Below are 27,678 nucleotides of genomic sequence, written 5' to 3'. Positions count from 1 at the left end.
GCCAACTCCTGAGACCCAACCTCGTCAACATGGTGTTGGCCGACGAGCGACCCCCTCTCGACAAAGCACTCCACAGCCCCCCCTGTCCGCCCCACCCAACAGGACCGCAGTCCCCCACATTCTCCACCCGCGCCACAGACTGCCTCGCCTAAGTTCCCACAGGCCCCTCACCCACCCCCCCCCCACATCCCATACCCCCCCTCCCCCCACTGACCTTGGCCCAGAGCCCCCCCTTGCCAAGGCCACCACCCCCCCCCCCCCCAACATCCGCCATGCATCTCGAGCCATTCCACCATCCCTCGATCCTCTTCCCCCCCATCACCCCCCCTACCGAGCACCCCCCCCCTGATCCACACCCAGGTCAGGTGAGCCCCCCTACACCCACCCCCCCTCCTCCCACAGGAGGTGATGAGCCACATACACCTACCTCCTCTGGGCACCAGCAATCTTCCCCCTCCCACATAGCCACCAGCTCATCCGCCCCTGCCACCCGCCACACTTTTGCGAGACAGGCACAGCTCTTGCCACAAGAGTTCTTCTGCAGTGACCCATGGTCCTACCTGCGAGTTGCGGACCGCAGAGAGTTCCCACTACCTCTAGAGGTGGCGATCTTCGTGGTTCATAAGTCAAGGAGGGGCAAGGTCCACCTACTAGCACCACCGGATGGACCAAACTATGCCTTTTTTCTTCAGTCGTCTTACTCAGAGGAGTGGACGACTACACAAATTGAGGAGTTGAAGAGTCAGGTGGCGGATCACATCTCTCAGTGGATGGGAGATGAAGGATTAGCACTGTTTGCACAACAGTGGCCAGGTTGCATGATGGACATTAACTGGTGGGTTGGCATCGAGGTCCCACACTTGAGCATTATCTTTCGAGCCCCTCCATAGTGGAGAGCGCCAAGGGACGTGATCCATTGGCCCCCAACACAAGCGGCCCGCTTCTACAAGTGTACAGAGTCGCGATTTTTAGCATGGCTGATAGATGCATTGATAGTACCACCTGGAGCATCTATCACCCCTATGATCCGGCCGAGGGCCACCATGGGGAACAGGAGTTCACCATCCAAAACGGCAGCAAAGCGCACTTGCATGCCTCATAGTCTCTCCTCCTCATCTACAGCATCCACACCGAACAGATGCATGTTCGGTCAGTCACAGGTTTCCCCATGAGCTTATATCTTGCATCCTAGAATGTGAACAGTCTCCACTACAGTGGGGCACGTGGCTCCAGGAAGTTGATCGTTCGGCAGGAGTTGCAGCTTGCCCTTGCCGGACAGATCGACATCTTGCTTCTGCAGGAGCACAAGCTCACCCTCGCCCAGGCTCAGCGGGTTGGGAAGGTACTTCCGAGCAGCTCGCACACTTCCTGGAAGCACGCCATAGGTGTCCACGGCAAGAGTAGAGGCGTATGCACCTCTATTGGCCCGAGTCTCACCACTTGTGTAAGAGACCACGGGACGAAAGTAGCAAGAAGGGTTCTATGGATCAGACTGGATATTGGGGACTCGTGTATTGGAGTCCTCAATGTCTATGCCCCTACGGAGGTTAGGGCACGCAGCAGGTTCTGGGTGGAGATTGCAGCTGGACTCCCAGAGGTGGACTCCTGGATTGTTGGAGGAGACTTCAACAACCTGGAGGCTTTGGAGGACCAGCAAGGCAGAGGAAGAAACTACCACGGCATGGTTGGGGAGGAGCAGGACGCATGGGAGGTCTTTTTGCTTGCAGTCGGAGCACGTGATGCCTGGAAAGACCCTGCCTTCCAACGGAGGGAGAGGTCTTGGACTTCTCGTAGGGATACAGGCGGCTAGGTAGAGCCCTGCTGCAGCAGTTGGACAGGTTTTATGTGGGAGAGTGGGGAGGCTCTCGTGGAAGCTAGATTGAGCAATTGGCAGGCATCACGTTATTTGATCACTGCCCGGTTCTCCTGACACTTGACCCCCCAGCATCCGCCCTAGATACACGATCCTGTTGGATCCCTAACTCAATCTATAGGAGGGAGGAGGTGTCAAGACAGATAGAGCAGGTTTGGACCAGAGAGTGGGACAGGAGGGACCGGATAGCAGAGCAGGTTGCAGAGTTTCTAGCCGAGTCAAGCAGAAACTGCCAAGAGGCAGCCATACAGGCTAGGCAACAGTGTTGGGAGGAGGAGAGAGCACTCCGGTGGGACCTTGCAGCCACGGAGAGATTATTGCAGGAGGCACCAGGGGATCCCACCCTCCACGCACAGCAGGTGCGCACGCGCAGCTACTGCTGGCCTAGAGGACAGGCACTTGGAGTTCTCTTTCTGCACCTCAGCAGCCTTTTTGGTGCGGAAGGGGGACACGATGTGCAGGGAGTTCTTCCAAGTGCACCAACCCCGCACCGCGGGAGAGCAGATATGCAGCCTTCGGGATCAGTATGGGAGGACCCGTTCTAGCCCTGATGAGGTGATGGAGATTGCCACCGACTATTACACGCGCCTTTTCCAGCAGGAGACAGCTTCAGCTAGAGGATAGAGATGCAGACAGCAGGTATAAGATGGCATCCCGTCCCTCGTCACAAGGGAGATAGGACACTCCCTCCTAGCCCCCTTCACAAAGAAGGAACTAGAGGAGGCTTTCCATACACAAGATGGGTAGAAATGCCCGGGGGAGGATGGCCTCTCTAAGGCTTTCTTCACTACCTACTGGGAAGTGGTAAAGGACCCCCTACTGAGGGCTTTCCAAGAGATCTTCACCTCAGGACAAATGCCAGGGAGCCTCTCAGCAGCCCTTATCAGTCTTCTCCCCAAAGGGGGAGACTGGTTGGAGCTCTCCCAGTGGAGACCGATCACTTTATTGTCAGTGGCCTATAAGGAACTGGCAAAGATGATTGGTAGGCGATTACGCCCCGTGCTTCCAGATATCATTCATGACACACAGACAGGCTTTGTCCAGGATAGGAGCATCCTAGACAATGTATTTACATTTTTTGAGGCGACAGAACGGGCTCAGCACAATGGGCAGAGACTGGCAGTATTACTCTTGGATTTTGAGAAAGCTTATGACAGGGTGGACTGGGATTTCCTAGAGGGCACCATGGTGAAGTTGGGATTCCCCCACGCTTGGATTCGCGGGGTCTCCAACCTGTACAGATCCTCCACCAACAGGGTTCTCATAAGCGAAAGGCGAGGGGAGGAGTTTCGGCTGGAGAGATCGGTTCGACAAGGTTGTCCCGTGGCCCCATACCCATTCCTACTGTTCGCAGAGGCGATGTCTCACTTCCTCAGGTCACGTGTGAGCGGATGATGCGGCCTCTGACTTCCAGTGAGAGAGGAGACTGAGTTGTTAGACTCAGAGTATGCAGATGACACAGGCCTCTACATAGAGGATGATGAGGTGATGTTGGAGAGAATGAGGCTGGCTCTTGACGTGTTCTACGTTGCAGCGGGAGCGAAAATCAACTAGCGAAAGTCCGTTGGTTTCCTCACACACCCAGACTCCAATACAAAGTGGGGTGTCCACCTGGGATTTAGATGGGTGAGCAAAGGGCAGACCGTCTGATACCTAGGGTTCCAGGTGGGACTCGACATCACTCCTACCCAGCAGTTTCTTCCTGTCCTTGATTCTATTCGCAGGAAACTGACCTACTAGAGCACGGTTCGCCTCTCACTAGCCGATCGAGCCCTGGTGGTTAACCAGGTCCTCCTAGCGACGACCTGGTACATCGCCTCGTGTTGGTGCTTCTCCTCATCGTGCGTAGGGCAGCTTCGCCGCCTAGTGCAGAATTTCCTTTGGTCTGGGTCTAATGGCTCCAGGGACTCCAGGGCCAAGGTGGCGTGGGCGACCATCATATGACATCGATCAGAGGGAGGGCTTGGGATCATAGACCCACAGTATCAGAGTATGGCCCTCTTGGGCAAAGTAGTTGTCTGTGGTCTCACACCAGGCAGGCAGACCTGGAAGGTCTTACTGCAGGAGGGCCTTCAGGATTGTAAACCGAGGCTTGGCAGTGAGTGGAGGCCGTCCCTGAGATGGATCTTCACGTCAGGCCAAATCACCCCCCCCCCCCCCCCCGATCACCTTTCCTTCGTAGCCTACTCCGCGTGTGGCAGGGCCTCCATAAGGTCCTAATCCAAAGCCCCCCAGGTTGCCAGAAGGAAATAGACCGTCAGCTAGTGATCTCGAAGGCACAGATAGGTGAGTGCCCCCACATCGAGTGGGCTATGTGGGAGGCCGTCCCGGCTCGTTCCATCAGGATATGGCGGGAGGTGTACAGGATGACGGACGAGGAGGTGCTGCAACGAGTATCAGGTAGCACGAGAGGAGTGGAGTTCAAGAGAAGAGAGATAGACACAGCAATACCTCCGGAGTGGCTTGGCCCCCCCGATACGAGAGCCGATAGAGCCCAGGGAGGTATGGGCAGCTAGGTTCTCTCCAGCAGGTTTCCCTCTTCAGGTGGGAGGTAGAGTGGGTGGCGCCCCCCAAGGGACCTTCTTCGCCTTTCAGGAGGGGGGACATCTGGCCCTTGACAGAGGGAAGCAGGATGAGGGGATTGCCACCCTTTCGTGGAGGAGGATTCGGGTGGTGGGTCTTCAGGGGAAGACTTGGCAACTGGACCCCTATGTTTTCTAGAAGAAGCTCAAGGAGTGGCGCCTTTGGATCTAGGAGGGTAGACCACTTGATGAGCTCAAGTGGGATCCAGGAGAGTGGCTATGGCCAGCCTCTGCGCTCGCCAAAAAGCCACCCAGGTTCCTAGAGTATATTGCCAGGATTGGCAGACATGTACTGATGTAGGAGGATATGGATTGGGCGCCGTCACACAACAGGCACTAGGCAGAGTACAGCATCACGGAGCCCTTCCGACGGACCTTCTGGCGCCACCTATGGGATAGCTAGAGGCCGAGGAGGGTGTCGTATTTTTTATGGCTGGTGGCACATGGAGGCTTGGCAGTGGGAAGCTGGCTTGCCCAGATGCAAAAGGAGGGAGGTTGTAAGCGCTACACACAGCAGCCTCTGGAAACCCCAAAGCACTGCCTTTGGTCTTATGAGGAGGCGCAGCTCGTGTGGAGAGGAGCATGCCGTATCCTTCAACGTATAGCGCCCAGCCTTGGGTGTATCTCATGGGGAGCTTTCTGTTGGCAGGCAATCAGCTAGGGCTGTCACCTTTTGTATGAGGCCAAGATGCAGGACACGATATTCATGATTGAGGGAGGGTCATTCGCAGTGGTCGGTCTGAAGGCTCTACCCATCCGCCAGGTACTGGAGCCCACAGCAGACCGCTCAGAGGTATGGGAGATCATAGGGAGTCTTACTGGATGGCATATTTGGAAGGCGCGATGCCAGGTGGCTTTCGGCGGAGAGAGACTTTCAGCACTTGCGACCTTAGCAGAGCTATGGACCTCCATCATCCATTCCCTCCGCGACCGATGGGATCAGGTGCACGACGAGTCCAGGTCTCGTCAGGAGCTCCATGGTCACTTCATGCGTACCTGGGCGGCCAGGGTCTGTTCTTCGTGATGCAGGCAGGCAGCCGCATTTGGCGATATACCTCCTCCATGGCTTCTTGCCCCCATCCCCCCTAGACTGCCTTGAGAGGCTTGTATACATGATGTACTGGTGATTTTGCTTCAGCTCCAACTAGTCTGTTGAGCATGAGCACTCTGTTGTAATCAGCTTTTTGAGTAATATAATCAGCCACATTTTACTTGCAAAAAAAAAAAAGAAAGAGAACTTCCTCCAATTAGAATATTCCCTCACAAATCAAAATGTATCATGGATACAATGTTTTGATATGTGTGTCAGTTTTGACCAAATTGCCCGGTAAAATTTTAACATTAGAAAAACTCTCATACAGGTGAGATGCAGCTAGTCAGGACTAGAAGGCTCTATGGTCAATGATTGGGCACTAGTAAAATCAGTTTTCACCAGAAACAGGTGCCTAATCTGGGTGATATGTTGGTTCAAACATGCTAGCTATTATCAAGGGAAGTTGATCAAGATTTTTGGGGGTGAACACTAGTCACCCTACTGCTATTCTCTATCAGCAAGCAAAGGCATGGAACTTTGCCATATCATCCAGCACCCCAATTCAATGATCTTGTCATGAACAGCTACTTAAACCCCCTGTTTCCTCAAGAACCTAGGTCAAAGTTAACTAGACAAATAAGTTGTGTGTTTCCCTCTTAGTCTCTCTTGAACCCTTGCAGCTCAACCCTGGACTTTTAAAAATCCCAAACTAGTGCTCTTCTATCTTCAGTTTTTTTCTCATCCGCTGTGGTGAAGCAAGGAGAAACTAGGCCTTTTGGGTTTATCAAACTGCTAGAGCTATGGTATAAAGGAGAGAGGGATCCCTATCCAAAGCCTCAACATCCAAATTAGCTGCAAATGCTAACCCAAAAAGCTTCAATGTATGTGCACACCTGACATGGCAGTGCGAATCCCCAAGGGCTTTCAAGTGAAGTGATAAGTGGTTGATTGTGTTTTCAGAACTGTAAGATGTTGTTGATTGTGTTTTCAGAACTGTAAGATGTTGTCTTTATTCATACTTAACAAGGACCACTGTACTCGATCAGGGAGTGCTGTGTTTGCATCGAGCAGTATGCTTTCTTCCTTGCCATTGGAATCGTGCTAGTGGTAGGCTAGAGAAGGGCTAAGGGTAGGCATAGAAAACAGTGTGCTAGTGGGAGTGGAGGATGAAGCTCATGTGCACACAGGGGAGTGAAGTTCAAATACAGAGAGGGAACCAAGTAAAAAGCAATGAAAGAACCTAAAGGGTACACCAATACAAAGATAGAGAAACTGAATCATACATGACTGTAAAGATAACCGTCCATTGAACAGAAAGTAGAAATAGATACAACCATGGCCAGCACCAGCTGAAGCCAAACTATAGCAAAACCTTAGCACTGCCCAAGCTACTCCTGGGGATGCTTACAATCCACGACTCTCACACAGTACAATGTCCATTGGGGTATTCTTACCTATCACTCAAAAGCTGGGGACAGTCTAATGGGCCCACTTTTGCTGAAGAATAACCACACCTAGGGCCAGAATAACCGTGTCTAGCTGTCTAGTCAAGAGTAGCATCCTGCTAAAAAAAAGTAGTGAGTAGATCCCTGCTGCTGGAGAGCAACCACACCTGCTGATGCTTGGCCACTCGCTCTTATGAAGAGTAGCTGCTAAAGTCGGTGGGACCTTAGTAAACCAAGACCCAAAGGACTTGTTTTCATATCTTTTGCACCTTGCTTGAGCAGATATGTGGCCTTGCTAGAGCTGATCCACGGCCTTGCTAGAGCCAATTTGAACCTGTAGCCTGCTATAGGTCCTACAGCATCTAGCACTCTATTGAATTGGCACATGTTATATGGCCTTTTGGTACGTGACAGTAGATGGCCAAACTGGAGACCTCATGAGGACTTCACCTAGGTTCCCCCACCCAACTACAGTGAGATATCTTGGATGTCATGACATTACTTCAGAGCAACAATTGACACACAGAAAATAAAGACACACATATGCATCGATGTATGATCTGTACACACATAGTAAAGAATAAAAAGGCACCTCTTCTCTTGAGCATCAAGTAGAAGCTCCTTTATTGGAGCTCCATGAGGCTTTCTTTAGCAGGGAGAGTTGTGGTTGCCAGCCAAGTGTCATTCTTGAATTTAGACTTGAATTGAAATCCTAACCTCTTTAACAACCTAAACAGATCCTGGCAATTTACATGATCTATAGCTATCAGTAAAAGTAAACTTAAATGAATCATCAGTATAATCATTAGAAATACAGTTATTTACCTAGTCATTGGCTAGATTAGATTTAGGAAGAAATATTTACTTTTGGGGCTATTATCTAAAAATTCATCTTGCATAAATTAGTTTATGGACTGCTTTTCTTGAAGAAGAGTAATTTGATAGCTTACCAAAATGATCAATCAAATCAAAGTTGTCCAGATATGTAAAAACCTAAGATCAGTAAGGAATCATCAGTTGATACTTAGCAAAGCATGGATTCCTTCCATTTGTTTTCGAGAAGTTCAACTAGACAATGCTAGTTTAGGTCACTTTTCTGGAAAGAAACGGATATGATCAAGCCAAAGAATGGTTAATCCTATTGAAAGTCTTCATTAAATGGATGTGAAGAAACTAATGTTTTCTCAAAGTTTGTAAAAGATGTAGTCATGTTAGAAGATTTTAAATTACAAACTGTAGAAATTTTGCCTTACTTACTTCAGCATTGTCCAGCAAGCCAAATATACATCAAACAAGGTTGAGCTGATCTTTATATAGTGAGGCCCAAAACACACAAACTAATGTTCCTGTCACAAGAGGCTTACAGTACTTAAAACCATTGTAATAATCCAAAAAATGTCAAAAAAACTACTGGAACACATCCATGTGAGAAGTATGCATGTTACAAGCATAGCAGCTATTTGGGATTGTTGCTCAGAGTCCTAAAGAAACTGTACGATTGCACAATTCTGATCTTGCCATACTTTCCAAAGAAATGCTCAATATTTGATCCAACTTTGTGTACCTTGACAATCTAGAAGTTGTTAAAAAAACAAAATTGTTTTAAGACTGTTTTTCAAATGTCTGGGAGAGAAATCAAGCATGTGGGAAGGAAGCCTTTGAGAAGGATGTCTCTGGAAAGAATCCGCATGTGATAAAATGGAATCTATAGGCTAACAAATATTTCCAGTCTTTGCATTCTTTTACTGCTGAAGGCCTCTCCAAATGTTCATTCACTTCGAAAAATAAAATGTTAGTATGGGGCAAACAACCTGTAGGTATATAACATGATTTGATTTCTTCCAGAAAGCTAATCCATTTCGATCTCTTGATATCTTGAGGATTGCAGGACCTTTGTGGGACCATTACAGATATGACATTAGAACTTTATAACTTCATAGTGGATAAACTTCCACCAACTCCATCGAGGTTTCACTATATCTTCAATTTAAGAGACCTGAGCCGCATTTATGAAGGTTTGACCCTTTCAACAGCAGATACTGTAAAGACTTCAGCACAAATGCTGCGGCTGTGGAGAAATGAATGCCTTAGAATTTTTCATGATCGGCTCATATCTGAGAGGGACAAAGATATTGTGCAGGTAATATACAGTCATACAAGAGTATTCTAACTATTGTTCAGGATTTTCAAAGGATTGAAAACAAGGACATCAGAACAGATAAACTAGAACAACACATTTTAAAGAGCAAAGTGTCATCCAATTGTGAGATTGTGGGTTCAAGCCAACTGCTAGGTGCATCATTTAGTTGGACACCAATGTTAGAGGTTTTCATGTAAGTCCAGGATCTTGCCCCACCCAAACACTTGGTTCATCCTCCTTGTTTACCAAGGAGGAGGGCCCCAATGTCATCAAGCTTTGCTGTTCATTCAGCTTGCAAGCTATCCTATCTGTGCATAGGAACAAAGCAAGCATGTCTCTTGCTTGTTCTCTTGGCTAAAATTTAGAGATGATGCGGCCCCCCTTGTGGGGATTTCTGTGTGCATCTTATTTCAAAAAAAGAGAATGTAGTGTCATATCAATAAGCCTTACAAGTTAGGAGTATCTTAGATTTTTGCATTGTTCAATAGGATTTCAATGTTGCCTTGCCTTTTAGTGCACTCAAAGAAATTCGCATGACTTCAGAAAAAAAATTTGGATCTTTTGGGCCAAAAACATGGAAATGATTTGAGCTACGTTGCTAAAGATCCTATACTATATGGTGATTATCGGAACACACTCAATGAATCTGAGCCTAGACTGTATGAGGACTTGGGTGATTACTCAGCAATTAAGGTTACCTTTGAAGAGATACTTGATGAGTACAACATGACAAACAAGAAAATGAATCTGGTAATGTTTGATGATGCCCTGGAGCACTTAACTCGAATCGAACGAATAATGAGATTGGACCAAGTAAGTAAAGGTTTCTACCGTTCAGACTTTGTAGAACAAACATGGGCATCAATGCATACCTAAATAGATCCATTAGCATTTAAAAATGCATTACCACTTGCATTTAAAAATGCATTACCAACCATGAACACTTGCTAACCCATATCTAAGCTTAACATCTTGTTTTTAAGATGAACAAGCTAATGAATTACATGTCCTTTCATGCAGGGAAATGCTTTGCTAGTAGGAGTAGGAGGTAGTGGTAAAAAGAGTTTATCAAAGCTAGCTGCATTTGCAGCTGGCTGTAAAGTTTTTGAGATAACACTGACACGAGGTTACAATGAAGCATCATTTCGGGATGATCTTAAAGCTCTGTACACTATGTTGGGTGTAGAGAACAAGCATGTCAGTTTTCTTTTCACGGACGCACATGTTGTAGATGAAGGTTTTCTGGAGCTGGTTAATAACATGCTTACATCTGGCATGGTTCCAGCTCTGTTTAAAGAGGATGAGAAAGATGCGTTAGTCGGCCAGGTCTTAACCTAAATATCCAAGACCTTAAAAATCTTTTATCACAGCAAGGAAAATATGATTCTGAGTTAAAATCTGGGGAATCTGCTCAGTTCATCCCAGCATTGCAATAAAACAGTGACTGGTTTTCAGGTAAGAGATGATGTTGTAGCTGATGGCATTGTAGACACAAAGGAAAACTGTTGGGGTTATTTTATCAAACGATGTCGTCGGAACCTTCATGTTGTCTTAGCAATGTCACCTGTAGGTGATACACTTAGAACACGTTGTCGAAACTTTCCCGGCATGGTATAACTCTTTCAACATCATCAGTTCTTCAAGATACTGTCTTGTTTTCTATAATGTGATGAAACAAAGAACTAAATAGCAATTTTTAATGTTACAGAAGGCTAATATGCCCTAAGATGAGACAAAAAGGTAGATGCAACTGATACATTTCTTACATGCAAAGAGATAAAACAACTATTATGGTGTACCTAAAACACAAAATAAGAACCACATTGTGTCGTTATTCTGCTATGAGCAAGGGCAATTGAGACTCCCAACTTTTCAGGATCAGTGGTCCAGAAGACATTACCACAAATGGGAGCCCATTGCTTTTTTCATTGCAAGGTACACTTAGAAGCCAGATACAAACATGCCATAGATCTTTGAACTACTTCCACATCAGAAACAGAGATCTGGACAGGGAACTTTTTGGAGGCAAATCAGACAGCCAAGGTGATTTAGAGATCATGCAGAGGTGGCACAGACTTTCTTAGCCACTCCAAACTTTTCCCACAAGTTTTGGGTGTGTACACTCCTTATAACCTTATAGAAGAGGAGATGGTTCAGAAATCCCAACTCCAGCAGCTCCCACCCTAATGTCAGCAATACTCAGGGCAGGCAGCTGTATGGGTTCCCCCTTGGGATCAAAGATCAGCTCATTGTTCTTGCATTCAAATAAGACTTCTAGTGTGCTCACACAGAAATCAACTGTATGGAGACCCCCCTTGTTCACACTCTGTTCATTATCCTTTCATTGGCTATCACACCAATAAGACCTCTCCTAGTAGCTGATGTTTTTTTTGGCAAAACTAAAGTGTATCTAATTATATTACTTGGAGGATTTTTATGACAAAGTACATGTGCTCAATAGTCTAGCTGGAGTGGATACAAATTCACAAAACAATCAAATATACAAGCCTCTCAAGGTGGTCTAGGGGGTATGGAGGAAACAAGCCATGGAAGAGTGTACCATGTAAAGAAATGCTCGTCTATGGAATACAAACACAATTGTATGATAAACACACAAACTAATAAAGAAACACGGTTAGGATTAGGGTTTACACAAAGACATAGAAGATAATGAAACTGAATAATGAATGAATAGATACAATGCTCAAAGCAACAAATACACTATGCAAGGTGAAAACTGACCCTTGAACTCCCATGTCTAGAAGACAAGGGCAAAGAGTATGAGAAAAAGAGTGGGTCATACTCTAGCGGATCTCGAGATGTAGCAAGCAACCTCAAATGTGCCTAGTAGGAGCAAACCTAGCCTGTGATGGCCAAATCAGTGACAAACAAGCAGCAGAGTGTGCAAATCAGTAAAATGCAGGTATGCTGATGAGGTGGCAGCTGCACAAATGCATGCAGCTGCAAGACACAGGTTTTGATGATGTGGCAGATCAGGTCGATGCAGTCTGCAGCAAAACACAGCAGTAGGGCTGATGTGGCAGGCTAGGCTGCACGCTGACAGGCTGTACGGAAGTAGCAAATGGTGTGGAAGCAGTAAACATAAGCTGCTCCAGCCTGCACAGCAGTTGCCAGCTGGTAGAATCTGCAGCAAAATGCAGCAGTAGGGCTGATGTGGCAAGCTAGGCTGCACACTGACACGCAGCAGCAGATGGTGTGGAAGCAGTAAACATAGGCTGTTCCAGCCTTGACAGCACTCACCAGCTGGTAGAATGCTCCAAAATAGCAACAGAAGGCTTGTAGACAAGTGACAGATGGTAGATAGCAATGATGGACAACTCCAACTAAGATATCCTCCAAGAACGGCGTGTGGACAGCATAGATATGGCACTGGCAAACTGCACAAACAAGATTAGGCTGAGTGGAGGGCAGCCTGTCCACTTATAGAAGTTTGGGTCCTCCCGAATAGGGTGTGTTTATGGGACACTGAAACTCTCTAGGAACCCATTTCTTTTTTATAAAGAGGTTTGATTAAGTAATTAAGCATGTTTTGGAACTGTTTTAAAGAAGCTAATGTAATTTTAGCTTAACACCCGCTCTCACACCCAAAACTGGAACCAAAAAGGGTTGTACTAGCCCAAGCCCAAATCTTTTTTTTCAAAAACCCACCCCAAAGCAGCCAGGGCATTTGTTGAGCTAAATTATGATAAGCTTTCATTAAACAGCCCCAAAACTCAAGTTAATTAATGAATTTTAATTGTTCTCTTAAACCAAGAATGTTTCTAGAAAGTTTCAGTGTCCCACATGTAAACCCTAATTTGGGAGGGCCCTAAATTTTTATAAATAGACAACCTGCCCTCTTTTGCAAGTTTCAAGTCTGCTTTGCTTCCCACACCCTGTTTGTAGAGGACATCCCTGCCAAAGCTTCTGGACATTGCCTACACCCATCTAGCACTTCTTTCCAGCCTCCCCTTTGCAGTTCTCTCCCCAAGGAACTGTCACCAACTGTCACCCACCTTCTAGGAGCTTATGTTTCAGCCTAACAGCCTACACCATCTACATTTGGTGCTCATCCATCATCTCTAGCTATCGGCAACCTCAAAATCAAGCTGTGTTTTGCTCCAAAACGCTATGTTTGATACTTCCTACTGCATTTATCACTTCGAAATCATGTTCAAAGGGGAGATCCTATGGTTGGTAGGCCTATATGCCTTGAATGATCCCTTGTCTAAATGTGGTTTGTGGGAAAACTAGCAGCCAGTTTGGCACTTGGTAAACCAGGTTTGTTGATTGGAAATTTGAATTGTACCAATACGTTGCAGTCTACCTAAGTATTCGGTGATGGATGCTCCCAAGAGTCATGTTTGGCATGAGCTTGCTTTGAATGTTATTTAACAAGATCTTTGGTCCTAGCTTTGCCAATCAGATCTAAGATTCACTTTTCAGTCAGCATAACATATCCCTACATGGGCAAGACTAGACCGTATCTATGTCATGCATGATGATGCCTTCATGCCAAAGATCTTGGACATACAAGTCTTGCAAAGCTGCACCTTGTCAAACCATTTTCCTATGCAATTTGAGATGCATGCACAATCAATGGTTCCTTTTGGGCAGTTTCTGGGCAAGCTTTCATTGTGCTTCAATTCGTCTTATTTGAAGCACCCTGATTTCAATGGTCATATGGGACAACTACTTGACCAATTCGTGTCTAATTTCCCATCAAGAGGAGCTCACTCCTTTGAGCAATTGATTGGTAATGTACAAAGGGTCACCCGACAATATGGCATCCATCATGCATCCCTTTGTAAACAATACTGACAAGCGGCAAAGGAACTATTAGCCTTAGTGTATTCATTGCTTCTTCAATCCTTGGATGATACATTCTTGTCCTCACTAGTTATACGGTTGATTGATCTTATTCATCAATTCCAATCCAGATCTTATCAGCAAGCTAAACTAAAATCATTGACTGACAATTTGCAATATGCCTCTTGCCAATCTCACAAATGCTTTTGGGGTCTGCATCCTGTTGAGCTAAAAATGCATTAGCTTTACTTAAACAGCCCCAAAACATGCTTAATTAATGAAGAAACCTAGTTTATTCAAAAGAAACGTGATCCTAGAGAGTTTCTATGTCCCGTAAGCACAAACCCACTTGGGAGGGCCCAAACTTTCTATAAATACGTATGCTGCCCTACATTCAGCCCCTAATCTCGTTTTTGCAGATTTCAGGTGTCTCAACTTGCTGCCCACACCCCGTTCGCGGAGGACATCTCAACCAAAGCTGTCCATTGCTGTCTACATCAGTTAGCGCCTGATTTCCAGCCCTCTTCTCGCAGTTTGGAGCTGATCCCAACCAGGCGACTGCTGTTCCTACACAGACGTGCCGCCGTACTACCTGCCACATCATCTGGAGCCTATGTTTGGCAGTTTTCTCTCTCCTCCAGTTGCCGCCCAGCTTCTGCAAGTTGCCGCCAGGCTATCCAACCTGCGTTTGGCAATTTTCTCTCTCCTGCAGGCTGTCCTGCCTGCATTTTTTGTTTTTCTCTCTCCTGTAGCCTACGTTTTTAGTCTTTCTCTCTCTTACAAGTTGTCTTGTCTACATTTTTAGTCTTTCTCTCTCCTAATTGCTTTCTGCATCTGATCCAGCTTCTCACTGTTGTGTTTGCTAGTATTCGACATCTAGAGGCTGCCTTGCTACAATTCAGGGATCCATTCAGAGTACGACACACTCTCCAGCTCATTACCCCTGCCCTGATCCTTGAGATACAAGAGTTCGAGGTTCAGTATTCATTCACTGCATAGTGTATTTACTACATGAGCATTGTATATTCAGCAGTTATATCACTTCAATTATTTTCTATATTCATTGTCTTTGAGTTATCCTTACCCTAACTATGTTTTTTTTATCAGTTTGTGCTTTGTCGTACGGTTTCTATTTATGTTTCTGTGTTAGGGTATTTCTTTACATGGTATCAAAGCTTGGTACTCTCTGAGAAACCTAGGCCTTTGATCTGAAAGCTCTACACAAGAAGCAAGAACAATAGTAAGTTCAAATGACTTCGAATACAATAACACCAATTTAGTCTACAAAACCAACTATGCCGAGAACCGAGCGAGAGTGGGCCAATCAGCTTGCTTCACAAAGTTCCAACATGGTGGAAGATACTTCTAATTACATGGAAGAAAAGCTAGGCAAGTTGACCTCTGAAGAATACAATCTAATCATAGCTTATAGACAAAAGAAGAAGAAAAGCTAGGCAAGTTGACCTCTGAAGAATACAATCTAATCATAGCTTATAGACAAAAGAAGATTGAGGAGCTTGATCGAAGGATTGCCCTTTAAGAAAAGCTTCTAAATGAAGGTATACATGAATTTCTCTCTTCAAATGTTGCACGTAAATCTGATGATGTTGGAGAGCCGTCCAGACCTCCATCAGGGATGGATCCCCCCTCTTGGAGAACAAGACCCGAAGTATCTTCCTTTCTTTCATCCTCTTCCGTCCACTCCAGTGCAAGGTACTTTAGATTCGTCTTTTGTTCCTTCTTATTTTACCTCTTCTGCTTTGCAATATTCTGGTAGAGATCATGTGGAAAAAAGAGTCCAATTTGTTGACTACGGAAAATGTCCTCTTGAGGACCAATTCTTGTATGTTAACACATGTCATGGGGATTATAAGAAAAAGCCAGGTACCTCTTCTTCTAACCTTCCTTCTTTTCAGTCTACTTCACAAAATCAGAATCAATTTGGTGTTCTTTTTTCTTCATTGCATGGTGCATCATCGAATTCACATTCTCATTTCCAATCAATAATTGTTAAAAATGAACAAAATGCATCTGCACCTCCCACACCACATTTTCAAAATCCACCCATCCCACCACATTTTTCCATTGCTTCTCCACTTCCATTCGCACCATTTACATTTCCATTTCAGACACCTCATGTCACATCGCACATCACACCAGGGGGTTACGGAAACATAGACACATCCTTTAGGACCTCATCCTTCCCTCAGTCGGGTGGTGTTCCACCTACTTCACATACATTTTCGGGATCATTGCAGTCTGGATATCCCCCCCAGTCTCTCCTGAGTATGGATCAGTTGACTCGACAGTTTGTCTCCATGGGTTTACCTAGTGAACCTTCTAGTCATACTGTTGTGCCCCAGCCTCACTTTGGACAAGGCTTCCATGTCCCAGTGCCTTCACCTACACCGACACCTTATGGAAACATTCATGTTCCAGTGCCTCTACCTCAATCGGCACTCATTGGACACTCACACCCTACTTCTGCCTACCCATCTCTAGCCCCTCCTACCTATCAAACACATGCACCTCCACCATTCTACCCCCCACCATCTTATCCCCCACATCCATCTTACCCCACCTACCCGACACCTCATGATTCTAGCTCATCTTCTGCTAAGCATGCATTTAATGACAAGACCCGTTTTAACGAGTCAAACTTTACCACTTGGTCAAACTTAACGAGACATGTCCTTGACTCCTAGAACCTATGGAATCTTGTGCAAGGGTTGGAATCCCAACCCAATCCCACACTGGTCCCATACGAGGTTGTCCGCTCATGGAAGGCTAAGAATGCCTCCACTATTGTCGAGCTGATGCAGGGTTTATTGCCTGAGTTTCATTCTCAGCTTCAACATTTTGACTTAGCGTCTGAGCGATGGGCACACTTGACTGACCGCTATGTGGCTCGGGATAGAACCCCATTGTATCAATCTTGACCATGAGCTCCAGCTTTTCAAAATCACTGACCAGGATGACTTGAAAGTCAAGTTGGCTGAGTATCCGCGTCTTCTTGATGAATTCTCCACTACGGGGACTCCCAAGTCCTCTGACGATCAGGTCACATTGTTCCTAAATAAACTCCCCATAAAATACTTCAATTTTTTGAAAGGTATAGTTTCAAAGCCTACCATGCCTACATTTTATGAATTTGAGTGTTAACTATTGCGTTACGCACGGTTTTTCAATCACTTTCATATAAATTCCCCTTCAGAGGGAGCTCTTATTGCTCATTTTCAAAAAGGGTAACAAGGGAAGGGAAAACAAAACCAAACCTCCACTCAAAATCAAAATCAAAATCAAAATCAAAAGAAAAAGTAAAATCAATCCGAGGAATCACAAGGAACATCCCAATCTCTCAAACTTGGGTGGCAAAATGTACCTAAAAAGAATAGGTATTGTCAACTTTGTCAAAAGGCTGGCCATTTTGACGATGAGTGTCGATCAAAGGCAAAAGGCACAGCACCAAAACCTAAGTCACAGACCCCTGCCCCTCAGTCGGGGAAACCCCAGCAAGGGAGGCAGGGTGATGGCAAGGGGCAATTTAAAGGTTAGACTCATAGTGCCACCGCTCAGCCATCTCAATAGACAACATTCTCAACTCCAAAGGGCTTGTCTGGTTGGTCTGCAGAGGCCCACATCCTCTCCAGATGCGAGTCTCATCCATATCTGTGAGTTGCCTCTTGACAAGGTTACCGTAGAGGCCCACTTGTCACAACTGAGCACTTCAGCTCCTGTTTGGATTGTGGACAGTGGAGCTACACATTATACGACTCCTATAGCGAACATTTTCCATTCCCAAGCCCCTGCAGTCGAGCAGGTTCGCATAGGAAACAACTTGATCAAGATTCGGACTCAAGGTTACATCAATTTTTTCACTAACAAGGGTCTGGATCTAGCTTCGTTGGACAATGTATATCATGTCCCTCAGCTTGGGGTGAACTTGTTATCTGTTCAGCAGCTTTGCCGGTTGGGGGGAGCAGTCTTCTTTATAGCGACCACAGTTGAGGTCCTTGACTCTCAGACTGGTTTAGTGATTGCTTGCGGTGAGGCACAATCTAATGGCCTATAACACATGACACATTTTCTAACCGAGCCGACAGTTAAGGGCTCCGTGTTCCATAGCTTCCAAGCCTTAGCCACATCTCAAGAGCCTACAAACAATAAGCACCTTTGGCATTTTCGCTTAAGGCATCTTGGTTATGACTCTCTTTATGAGTTGTCACGCCATGAGCTGGTTGAGGGCCTTCCACACCTGAAGCTAGCTTGAGATGTTTGTAAAGCATATCAGCTCGGGAAGCAACACCGTATCCCATTCCCTTAGCAAACCTCGCATCATGCTGAGGTACCTCTTAGATTGATTCATGTTGATCTTTGTGGGCCAACATCCACTGCCGCCTTGAACAGTGTGATGTACTTCTTTTTTATGGTGGATGATTATTCCAGATACATGTGGATGTACTTTCTCAAGCATAAGTCAGATGCTTTCACATATTTTTCTGCTTGGGTGCTACTGGTTCATAACCAGACCGATCGTCGTGTCGGTTGCATGAGGAGTGATAGCGGTGGTGAGTTCATCTCCCACGAGTTTTTCAAGTTTCTACAGAAGCATGGCATCTCACGCCAGCTCACCTCTACCAACTCCCCTTCTCAAAATGGAGTCGTAGAGCGTAGGAACCGGACAAACATGGAAATGGCATGCTCTATGCTGTTCGCACCAAAGCTCCCTGAGCGCCTTTGGGTTGAAATTATTAACACTTCGGTGTACATCCTCAACCGGTGCCCCACTGCGGCTCTTCCTCAAAAGACCCCATATGAGGCATTTTTTGCCTCTCGGCCTGTTATTTCTCACTTCAGAGTCTTCGCATGTCGTGCATACACACACACGCCTAATGACAAGATAGAAAAGCTCACTCCCCGAGCTGATCTCCTTGTTTTTGTGGGATATTCCTCTGAAGCGAAAGCCCATCATTTGTTTGATCCTCAGACAAACAAGGTGATCACTAGGTGGGATGTCCTCTTTGACAAGAGGGATATCGTGCAATCCTCTGTACCGGATTCCGATCCGATTCCTTCTTTCACATTATCAAAGATCGTGCCCGCTGAGCCTAGTCTACTTCCCACTCTTGACATTTCCGTAGATTCTTCCGCTACCAAGCCCCCTCTGCGAGACCTATTACCTCGCTGGTACCAGCAGACCATGCGGGATTTAGGGATCCTACCACCGGATTTCACTTTGGAGAGACCTAGAAAATCTGCTTGGCTTGCTTCTCAAGCATCATTTGCGTCGTTGTTTACAACTGATTATATAGCGGATTCTGAGCCGAATACATGGCAGGAGGCTCTTCAGCACCCTCAATGGCGAGAGGCCATGGAGAAGGAGCTAGAGAGTGTTGACCGAAATGAGACTTGGACATTGGTGGATCGTTTGAGCCACAAGAAATTCATCGGGACAAAGTGGATTTTTAGGACCAAGCTAAAAGCTCATGGGACTTTAGACTAGTACAAGGCTCACCTTGTCATGCAAGGATTTCGACAAAAGCATGGCATTGATTATGAAGAGACCTTTGCCCCTACTGCACGGTTAACTTCCTTTCGGTTGCTACTCACGCTAGCCGCTCACCACGGTTGGCCGATACATCATATGGATGTCAAGAGTGCCTTCCTGAACGGTTTCTTGGAGGAGAAAGTCTATGTGGTGCAGCCACCGAGCTTTCCTTCAAGGAACCCTAGGGATAAAATATTCCGCTTGCATAAAGTTCTTTATGGGCTAAAGCAAGCGCCGCGGTCTTGGTTTCATAGGATGGATAAGTTCTTGCAGACTAACGGATACCATTCTACCCCTTATGACCCAGACTTATATGTTCGATCTGCTACAGAGGGGGTTAGCTATATCCTACTATACGTTGATGACTTACTCATCATAGACACAGATTCTACTGCCATCGTGGAAATCAAGGCTAAGCTTAAAGCTACATTTGAGATGACAAACCTTGGTTTGTTATCCTATTTCTCGGGGATGGAGGTAGTTCATTTTGGAGATTGTATTTTTGTGTCACAACAAAAGTACACTAGGCCAGATTTAGCTTACTCAGTTGCATCCTCAGTCAATATTTCACAGCACCTAGAAGGTCACATTGGATTGCATGTCTTCGTGTGTTGTGTTATTTGCGGTGTACTTATTCTTATGGCCTGACATATGGTTCTGGTTTATGTTTGCAGAGGTATACTAATTCTGTTTGGGTAGAAGATCCTGACACCCAGCATTCCCATGGCGGCTATCTCTTTACCTTGGGCACAGCTCCCATTTCTTGGTCTAGCCGTAAGCAGGAGACGATGGCGGCTTCCACAGCCGAGGTTGAGTACCGGGCTCTCTTCGATGGCACCACCAAGGCCATCTATCTGAGGAGTTTACTGGCGGCGCTTCACTTTCCATGTGACTCTCCCACAGTTGTCTACTGCGACAACTAGAGTGCCATTGCCATTGCCCTTACGGACAATCCGATCATCACACCACGGACACGGCATGTGGGAGCACTTCCACTTTTCCAAAGAGTAGGTTGAGCTAGGTACTATTCGCCTAGAGTTTGTGCCATCGTCAGATAATTTTGCAGATATCTTGACCAAAGCAGTTAACCGGCCGGTTCTTCAGTACCTTCTACCCAAGATCAGCTTGGGTATACCCTCCCCTACTTCTTCAACTTAACGGGGAGAGGGTGCTTCCCTATTGCTTTTCCTTCCAATTTGAAAGGGGGCAGCTTCTACTCTTGATAGTGACAGTGATGATGCTTACAGTTTTTTTTAGACATTACATTCATTTATTCTTTTGTATTGTATTATGGACATTTATAATTTCATCTGCATTTTTAGGATGACATGACAGTAAAAGGATTCTTGGAGAAGTGAACAATTCCCCTGCGAGGGCACTGTCCAAGTAGCACCGCTGCATAGCATATTGCATGAGCATGATATCTTGCATCTCCCTTTGCATTAACCCATACATTGGCATTCTGTTCATGTAAACATGCATCTGTGCACATTTATCCCTTTTCGGTCCTTTGGAGTGGTCGACTCTAGGATCCACCATATTCGTGGCATTGCACATGGTACTCTCCAAGGCATTCTTTCCCAGCTTGCTTGCTTGCTTTGCTTGTCTTGCTTGCTTGACATATTTGCTATACACCCACCTTCACCATTTTCTTCGTCACCGACACCCTGTAATGGTAGAGATAGTATGCTTGTCTTGTGAAGGTCTTGGGTCGATCTTGACCATCCCTTATCACTCTCCCGTTTAGGGCACAAATACTCAATAGGACGAAAACTGATTTAAAATCCTCACTTAATGCTTAATCTATCGAACCTAAAAGCCCTAAAAAAAAAAAGTCCATAGTTGATTCCATCTGTCTTTGTAGGGCTTGGTAGGCCACTGGGAATCCAACGTGCACCCTTTGTTCAATGCCCTATCCTCTCTGGGGTGATCACTCGGGCTCCCTTGGTAAGATAGCCATCACCTCTGTAGACTTAGTAGGCCACTAGGCAGTTGACGCACAACCTTTGTCCGATGTTCTGGCTGCTTTGGGATGGGATACCTTGGGGTAAAAGATAAACGCAAGGGCTTGGTTGGTCTCTATTCTCATGGCACCATTGTTGGGCCTAAGAGGAGATGTTGAGCTAAAAATACATTAGCTTTACCTCTGTAGACTTAGTAGGCCACTAGGCAGTTGACGCACAACCTTTGTCCGATGTTCTGGCTGCTTTGGGATGGGATACCTTGGGGTAAAAGATAAATGCAAGGGCTTGGTTGGTCTCTATTCTCATGGCACCATTGTTGGGCCTAAGAGGAGATGTTGAGCTAAAAATACATTAGCTTTACTTAAACAGCCCCAAAACATGCTTAATCAATGAAGAAACCTAGTTTATTTAAAAGAAACCCGATCCTAGAGAGCTTTTGTGTCCCATGAGTACAAACCCACTTGGGAGGGCCCAAACTTTCTATAAATACGTAGGCTGCTCTCTATTTAGCCTCTAATCTCGTTTTTGCAGATTTCGGGTGTTTCAGCTTGCTGCCCACACCCTGTTTCTCGGAGGACATCTTAGCCAAAGCTGTCCATTGCTGTCTACATTAGTTGGCACATGATTTCTAGCTCTCTTCTCGCAGTTTGGAGCTGATCCTAGCCACGCAACTGGTGTGCCTGCACAGACCTGTTGCCGTACTGCCTGCCATGTCATCTGCAGCTTGTGTTTGGTAGTTTTCTCTCTCCTGCTGTCGCTAGGCTGTCCAGCCTGCATTTGGCAGTTTTCTCTCTCCTGCAAGCTGTCCTGCCTGCGTTTTTAGTCTTTCTCTCTCCTACACGCTGTCTTATCTGCGTTTTTAGTATTTTTCTCTCCTCACTACTGTTTGCATTAGATCCAGCTTCTCACTACTACATTTACTGGTGTTCAACATCCCGGGGTTGCCTTGCAACGATTCGGGATCCGTTCAAAGTATGACACACTCTCCAACTCATTACCCCTGCCCTGATCCTTGAGATACAGGAGTTCAAGTTTTAGTATTCAATCACTGCATAGTATGTTTGCTGCATGAGCATTGTATATTCAGCAATTATATCACTTCAGTTATTTTCTATGTTCATTGTCTCTGAGTTACCCTAACTCTAACTATGTTCTTTTATCGGTCTATCCTTTGTCATACGGTTTCTGTTTATGTTTTTGTGTTAGGGTATTTCTTTACACATCCCTCCCCTACCTATGAGAATATGATTAGACTACATCATCCAAATGAGCATATGGTTACAGATCCATAGTCCATTGTTTGTATGTGTCACAACTATTTTCTGAAGCTTCTTGGTTCGCTCCAACAGCCCTCTAAGCATATTTCTACATCCCCTTAGGCTTTTTATGATTTGATTCGGGACCACATTTCATCAGACATACAGGTTGCACTGGAAAGTGACAATCATCAAGATGAGGTCATGGATGTCTTACTGCACTTACCCATGGATAAAAGCCCCGGTTGGAATGGCCTCACTAATGAATTTTTTGAGACCTATGGCACTCACTTGGTGTAACCTTTGGTTGTGATGTGTTAACATGTTTGGGAGACAAGAGCTAGGCCAACATTATGGAAGAAGGGAGTTTTTAGACTCATTCCGAATGTGCCATCTCCATCAATGTTGAAACATTGGAGACCCATCTCCTTAATGGGCTCAATATATAACATTTTCTTCTAAAGTATTGGCTAACTATCTCCAAAAACGTCTCCCTACCATTGTGCCCCCCAAATAGTATAGCTTCATTAAGGGTAGAAACATTTTGCACAACATATTGAATGTGTAGATGGGAATTGACTATGCCAAGCACTCTAACTAGGAGGTGGTATTAGTTCAATTGGATTTGGGGAAAGCTCTTGATTATTTGAACTGGTCCTTTCCTGCAGAACTAATGCATACTACGGATTTTAGGCCGCATATGTCCCTATTGACCTATACCATCACTGTTGATGCTTCTTCTAGGGTTATGTTACATGGTGGCGTTATTGACCCCTTGCACGCTTGGTTCGACAGGGCTGTCCATTGAGCCCTTTGTTTCTTGCCTTGGCAACGCATCCAATGCTCATCATGTTATCCCATATGATGAGCACTAGGCAGTTGGCAAGTTTATCTCTTGCTTTTGGACAGCATTTTGTTGCATAGGTGCTAGTAGACGACACTTTCATGATCTTGCATGCAGAGAAGGACAATCTTCGCAAGGCATTGGATGTTCGGACACTGTTTGAGCATGCTTCTGGTCTCCATGTTAATGCTGCAAAATCATCCCTCACTAGCCGCACTGAATCTGACATCCAATCCTTGGGATGGCAGGGGGTGGTGGTGCCCCGTGGCAATGTTTGTTAGACATTTGGGATATCCTTTAGGTGTTGATGTTTAGTCAAAACACTTGTTGGAATGGATCTCCCAAAAGATGGAGGAAAAAAATATCTATTGGAAAACACAAGCATGGCTCTTTGATGTACACCTCAAAGTAGCTCGGGCCATCATGCTACCCGTGCAAACTTACTTTCTACCACTTCTCCCTTGGAACACGGCTTCTTTGAATGCACTTACCAAATATATCCCTTTTATGTTGTGGAAAAAAGACTCCTTGCATGCAAGTCTCTCTGGGATTTCTTGGAGCTATATCTACATCCCAAAAAGCATGGGTGGTGGGGCAATTTTGGATGCACAAACCCATATGGTGGCCCTTCATTTGTCACTCTTTAGAGAAATATGTATTGATCATCATCCTTGGGTCTTTATAGTCCACTTCTTTTCTAAAGACCGAGATATTGTACATGGTAATTCCAACATACAAGCATCATGGTGGCACGTTCTTAATTCCGATGCTCACTTTTCCACATCCTCCTCCATTTTGGTGAATCATTTGGTTTCTTCTTGGAGACTCCTTCAAAAGGTCCACTAGCATCCTCTAGAGATCATCTAGAGGCAAATTCCTTTCAATTTGAGTTGTTGGTGGTGTCACAGTTGCTCTCTTGGGACGAGAAATAGGAGGACAGGCCCAAGTTCAATCATATGGCATGTTTGGGTTTGTATTCTATTGCGGATGTCACCTTGATGGGCCATGGGGGGTTGATGTCTTTCCATATGGCAAGGAGACTTTTCTTGTACTTGACTTGGATTGCCCTTGGCAAGATTGGGATCTTGCTAGCTAGCCATCTTTGTCTTCAAAAGGCTTCAACTAACTGAGTGTATCATCTCTTGATTAATGACAAGTATTGGTTGGTTACTAAGTCCAATGCGATGTGGGGCATGCATAAATCCAAGGCTTGGTTTGAAATGGCAATCATGGAAGGATGGTTGAACAAGACTCTGTTCAAATGCAAGGTCTTTCTCTAGAGAGTGGTCATTGCTGGGCTTCCCCTTGCTTCAACCCTTTTTAAGCGTTGAATCTCAAATGGCAACTGCTTTTTTTGTACAACCAACGTGGAATCTTCCCATCATAGATTTATTTCTTGTCCTTAGGCTAGGAAAATTCAGGCTCTTCTAGCACATATTTGGCAAGCAATTGTTGGTCTTGTTCCATTTTTTCACATTTTGGGGCTATTGGCATAATTGGATCTCCTAGAATGCTTTCATCTTTGACTCCACCACAAGCGTCCAGGGACAGTCAAACTCAAGGGTCTTCTACACTAGCAATTAGGTCTTGTACACCATGCTGATCTTCTCCCTAGGGAGGGTTTAGCTCCTTGGCATACAGCAATCTACGCTACTTTGTTGTGACTTTTGTATTATTTTAGTTATTTGATCTTCTGAAAGTTTATGCCCAATGGCCTAGAGCCATCTTGCATCTTGTAATCACATAATCTTGTATTGTTTTCATAATTAATACAATGACCTATTATGAAAGACTCAAGAGAGAAAGAGAAAGAGAGATGCTTCAACTCTTCGCCACCGGGGTATTTCCAATGGGAACTATTTCTTCTATACTACTGTAATGTAGTCTTCCCATCACCAATTTATCTCTTATCCTTTTTCTCGGAAATTTTCTCCTTTCTAACATTTGGCATGTTGTGGTGGGCACCAAGATGCATCTCTTTGATTGGGTTTTCGATAAGCCTTAGCACCATAGTCAGCTGCAACCTCACATGAAGATTCTATTTCACTTTCTCAAATTCTCGGACTACTAGCATATTTGAGTCACGTGCAATGCATTCCTTTTTTATGCTGCCTCTACCATCTAGAATTGTGTTGGGAAGCTTCAAAGACTTCTTCACTGTGGCAGCTTGATCTTATTCACCATGCTAATACTTTGTTTGCAAAGGATTTAGCACCTTGGCGTTGAGCAGTTTCTTCAATGACCTTGCCTTGATTTTCATACTCCTTGATGTTCCTTTCTCATGTTGCTTGTAAAAGAGAGTTGAGTTTATGCACGATGGCCTAGAGTCATCATGCATCTTCCAATCATGTAATCTTGTACTTTTTTTGTAAATAATACAACTACCTATTACGAAACAAAAAGAGAGAGAGAGAGACAGCCCCTTGTTCTTTGCCCTGGCAACCCATCCAGTCATTTCTATCCTTTCTCACTTGGTGACCATAAGACAATTATTTGGTCTCTCTCTTCCGTTGGCAAACATTTTGTGGGCCAATCGGACCAAAACATATCTCCTCACTCTATTCAACTTATTGCTTAGCCCAATCAGCCCAAAGACAAGCAACTCACTCCTTCAGACTTGGAAAAATAGGGGTGGACGGAAGCCCAAGCCTGACACAACAAAGGAAAGGCAAAGGAAACTTCTGTCCTTCCCACACCTATTGGCCCTTCTTCTTCGTGGGACCACCTTCACCACTTATTCCCATCACACAGACAAATCCTTGGATACACCTGCCATTCAGGCCCCTACTATAACCAAGGAACTGCCACCTTCCAAAGAGCAACAACCACATTAGCAACCATCCCGATCATCCCCACACCTGTGACCCTCCATCTTATTGGCTTTTGATGTTGCTAGTAGAGTCATCACTCCATGGGATCGAAGGTATCCACGTTCTTCTTCCCACCCAGCCAATGTGCCTTCGTCTTTGCAGGCTGAACTGTTGGGTATCTCACACGCCTTACTTACGCCTACGCTCATATGGGAGTGTGCGGGTGATCACTAGGACACTGGGGCACTTTTTACTCTCAGTAGGAGAGGTTTTTTCCCCCAGATTATGTGTACTATTTTGTATGTGCTTGTGGTGCACACTTACGGGCACTTACTGTGTTCGGGTGTGAACAGCCCCTTATAACCCTAAGGTATAAGGGTTATCATTTGTACTTTCAGCTAACACTCTATTCAGTACTATTGCATTGGGTATCGTGCTCAACTCTGTCTCTCACTCTCACACTGTCTACTGCACTTCAGCTGCACCTCGATCCTCTCCCATCTGACATTTGGTATCAGAGCTCAGCTCAGAGCAGTCTTCAGTCTGCAGTCTGCAGCCCCCGCCAGTTCTGCCCCAGCCGCCTGTTCCTGCCCAGTCCTGCCTGCGCCTGTCAGTCCGTCAGCGCGCAGCACCAGACGACTCCTCTGCCCAGCGTGCAGCTCCAACAATCAGCGCGCAGCACCGCCCTGCCCAGCGCGCCACCTGTACCTGCGTGCTGCCACCTCTGCCCAGCGAGTCCTCTGCCCTGTGTCTGCCCAGCATGCCCCTTCGCCTGTCAGTCTGCCTGCGCAGCCTCCCTGCGCTGAGCTAGCCTGTGCCGTCAGCTCCAGCTGCCAGCGCGCCACCTGTCTCCACCAGCCAGTCCTGGGTGCCGCCTCCTCTGCCCAGCGCGCGCCCAGTCCTGCCTGCGCGTGTCACTGGACCTGCACGCCTGTACCTGTGCGTCAGTCCGACTGTACCCAGCAGTCATTACCTCGGGAATCGTGCCCGTCGTCAACACGCAGAGGTAACATTCTGCACTTTTCTTTTACACAGGAGTTCCTGCAACAGGTTCAGGTTCAGCATTGGGAAACGTGCTGAACAGCAGGTTCAGTTTTCAGCATTGGGAAACGTGCTGTGTCTGTCTGTGACACATTGAATGCACATTTTGGGGCTTTTGTAACAGACATTTGTGACAGAAATTTTGGGCAGAAAATTTTGGGGCTTTTGATGTTTTAGTGCTGCTGAGCACTAATTGCACCTTGGAAAGCATGCATCAGTGACAGTTTTTGTGACAGAGTACCCTTTGCACATTAATTGCAGACTTGTGTTTGCTGCAATTTCTGGAAATTTGCAGATTTCCAGCCCGTACTGCATTGACATTGCTCAATTGCC

The 27,678-nt window shown here is 45.8% G+C and overlaps 1 protein-coding gene across 1 annotated transcript in view; it reads left to right on the top strand.

Annotated features, from left to right (window-relative positions):
• LOC148015682 (dynein-1-alpha heavy chain, flagellar inner arm I1 complex-like) overlaps positions 1 to 27,678 on the top strand; it is a 338,732-nt gene that overhangs the window by 253,457 nt on the left and 57,597 nt on the right. The window contains exons 48-51 of the mRNA XM_087665230.1: positions 8,822 to 9,073; positions 9,617 to 9,886; positions 10,094 to 10,399; positions 10,529 to 10,684. Of these exons, the coding sequence (XP_087521356.1) occupies positions 8,822 to 9,073; positions 9,617 to 9,886; positions 10,094 to 10,399; positions 10,529 to 10,684 (984 nt within the window). The remainder of the gene's footprint in view (positions 1 to 8,821; positions 9,074 to 9,616; positions 9,887 to 10,093; positions 10,400 to 10,528; positions 10,685 to 27,678) is intronic.

This window comes from Lygodium microphyllum, chromosome 24 (assembly GCF_053477565.2).
Source record: "Lygodium microphyllum isolate KBCC chromosome 24, Lygodium_microphyllum_v1.1.10, whole genome shotgun sequence".
Taxonomy (NCBI): domain Eukaryota; kingdom Viridiplantae; phylum Streptophyta; class Polypodiopsida; order Schizaeales; family Lygodiaceae; genus Lygodium; species Lygodium microphyllum.
Note: the sequence above shows the minus strand (reverse complement) of the source record. Positions and strands in the feature narration are given on the sequence as shown.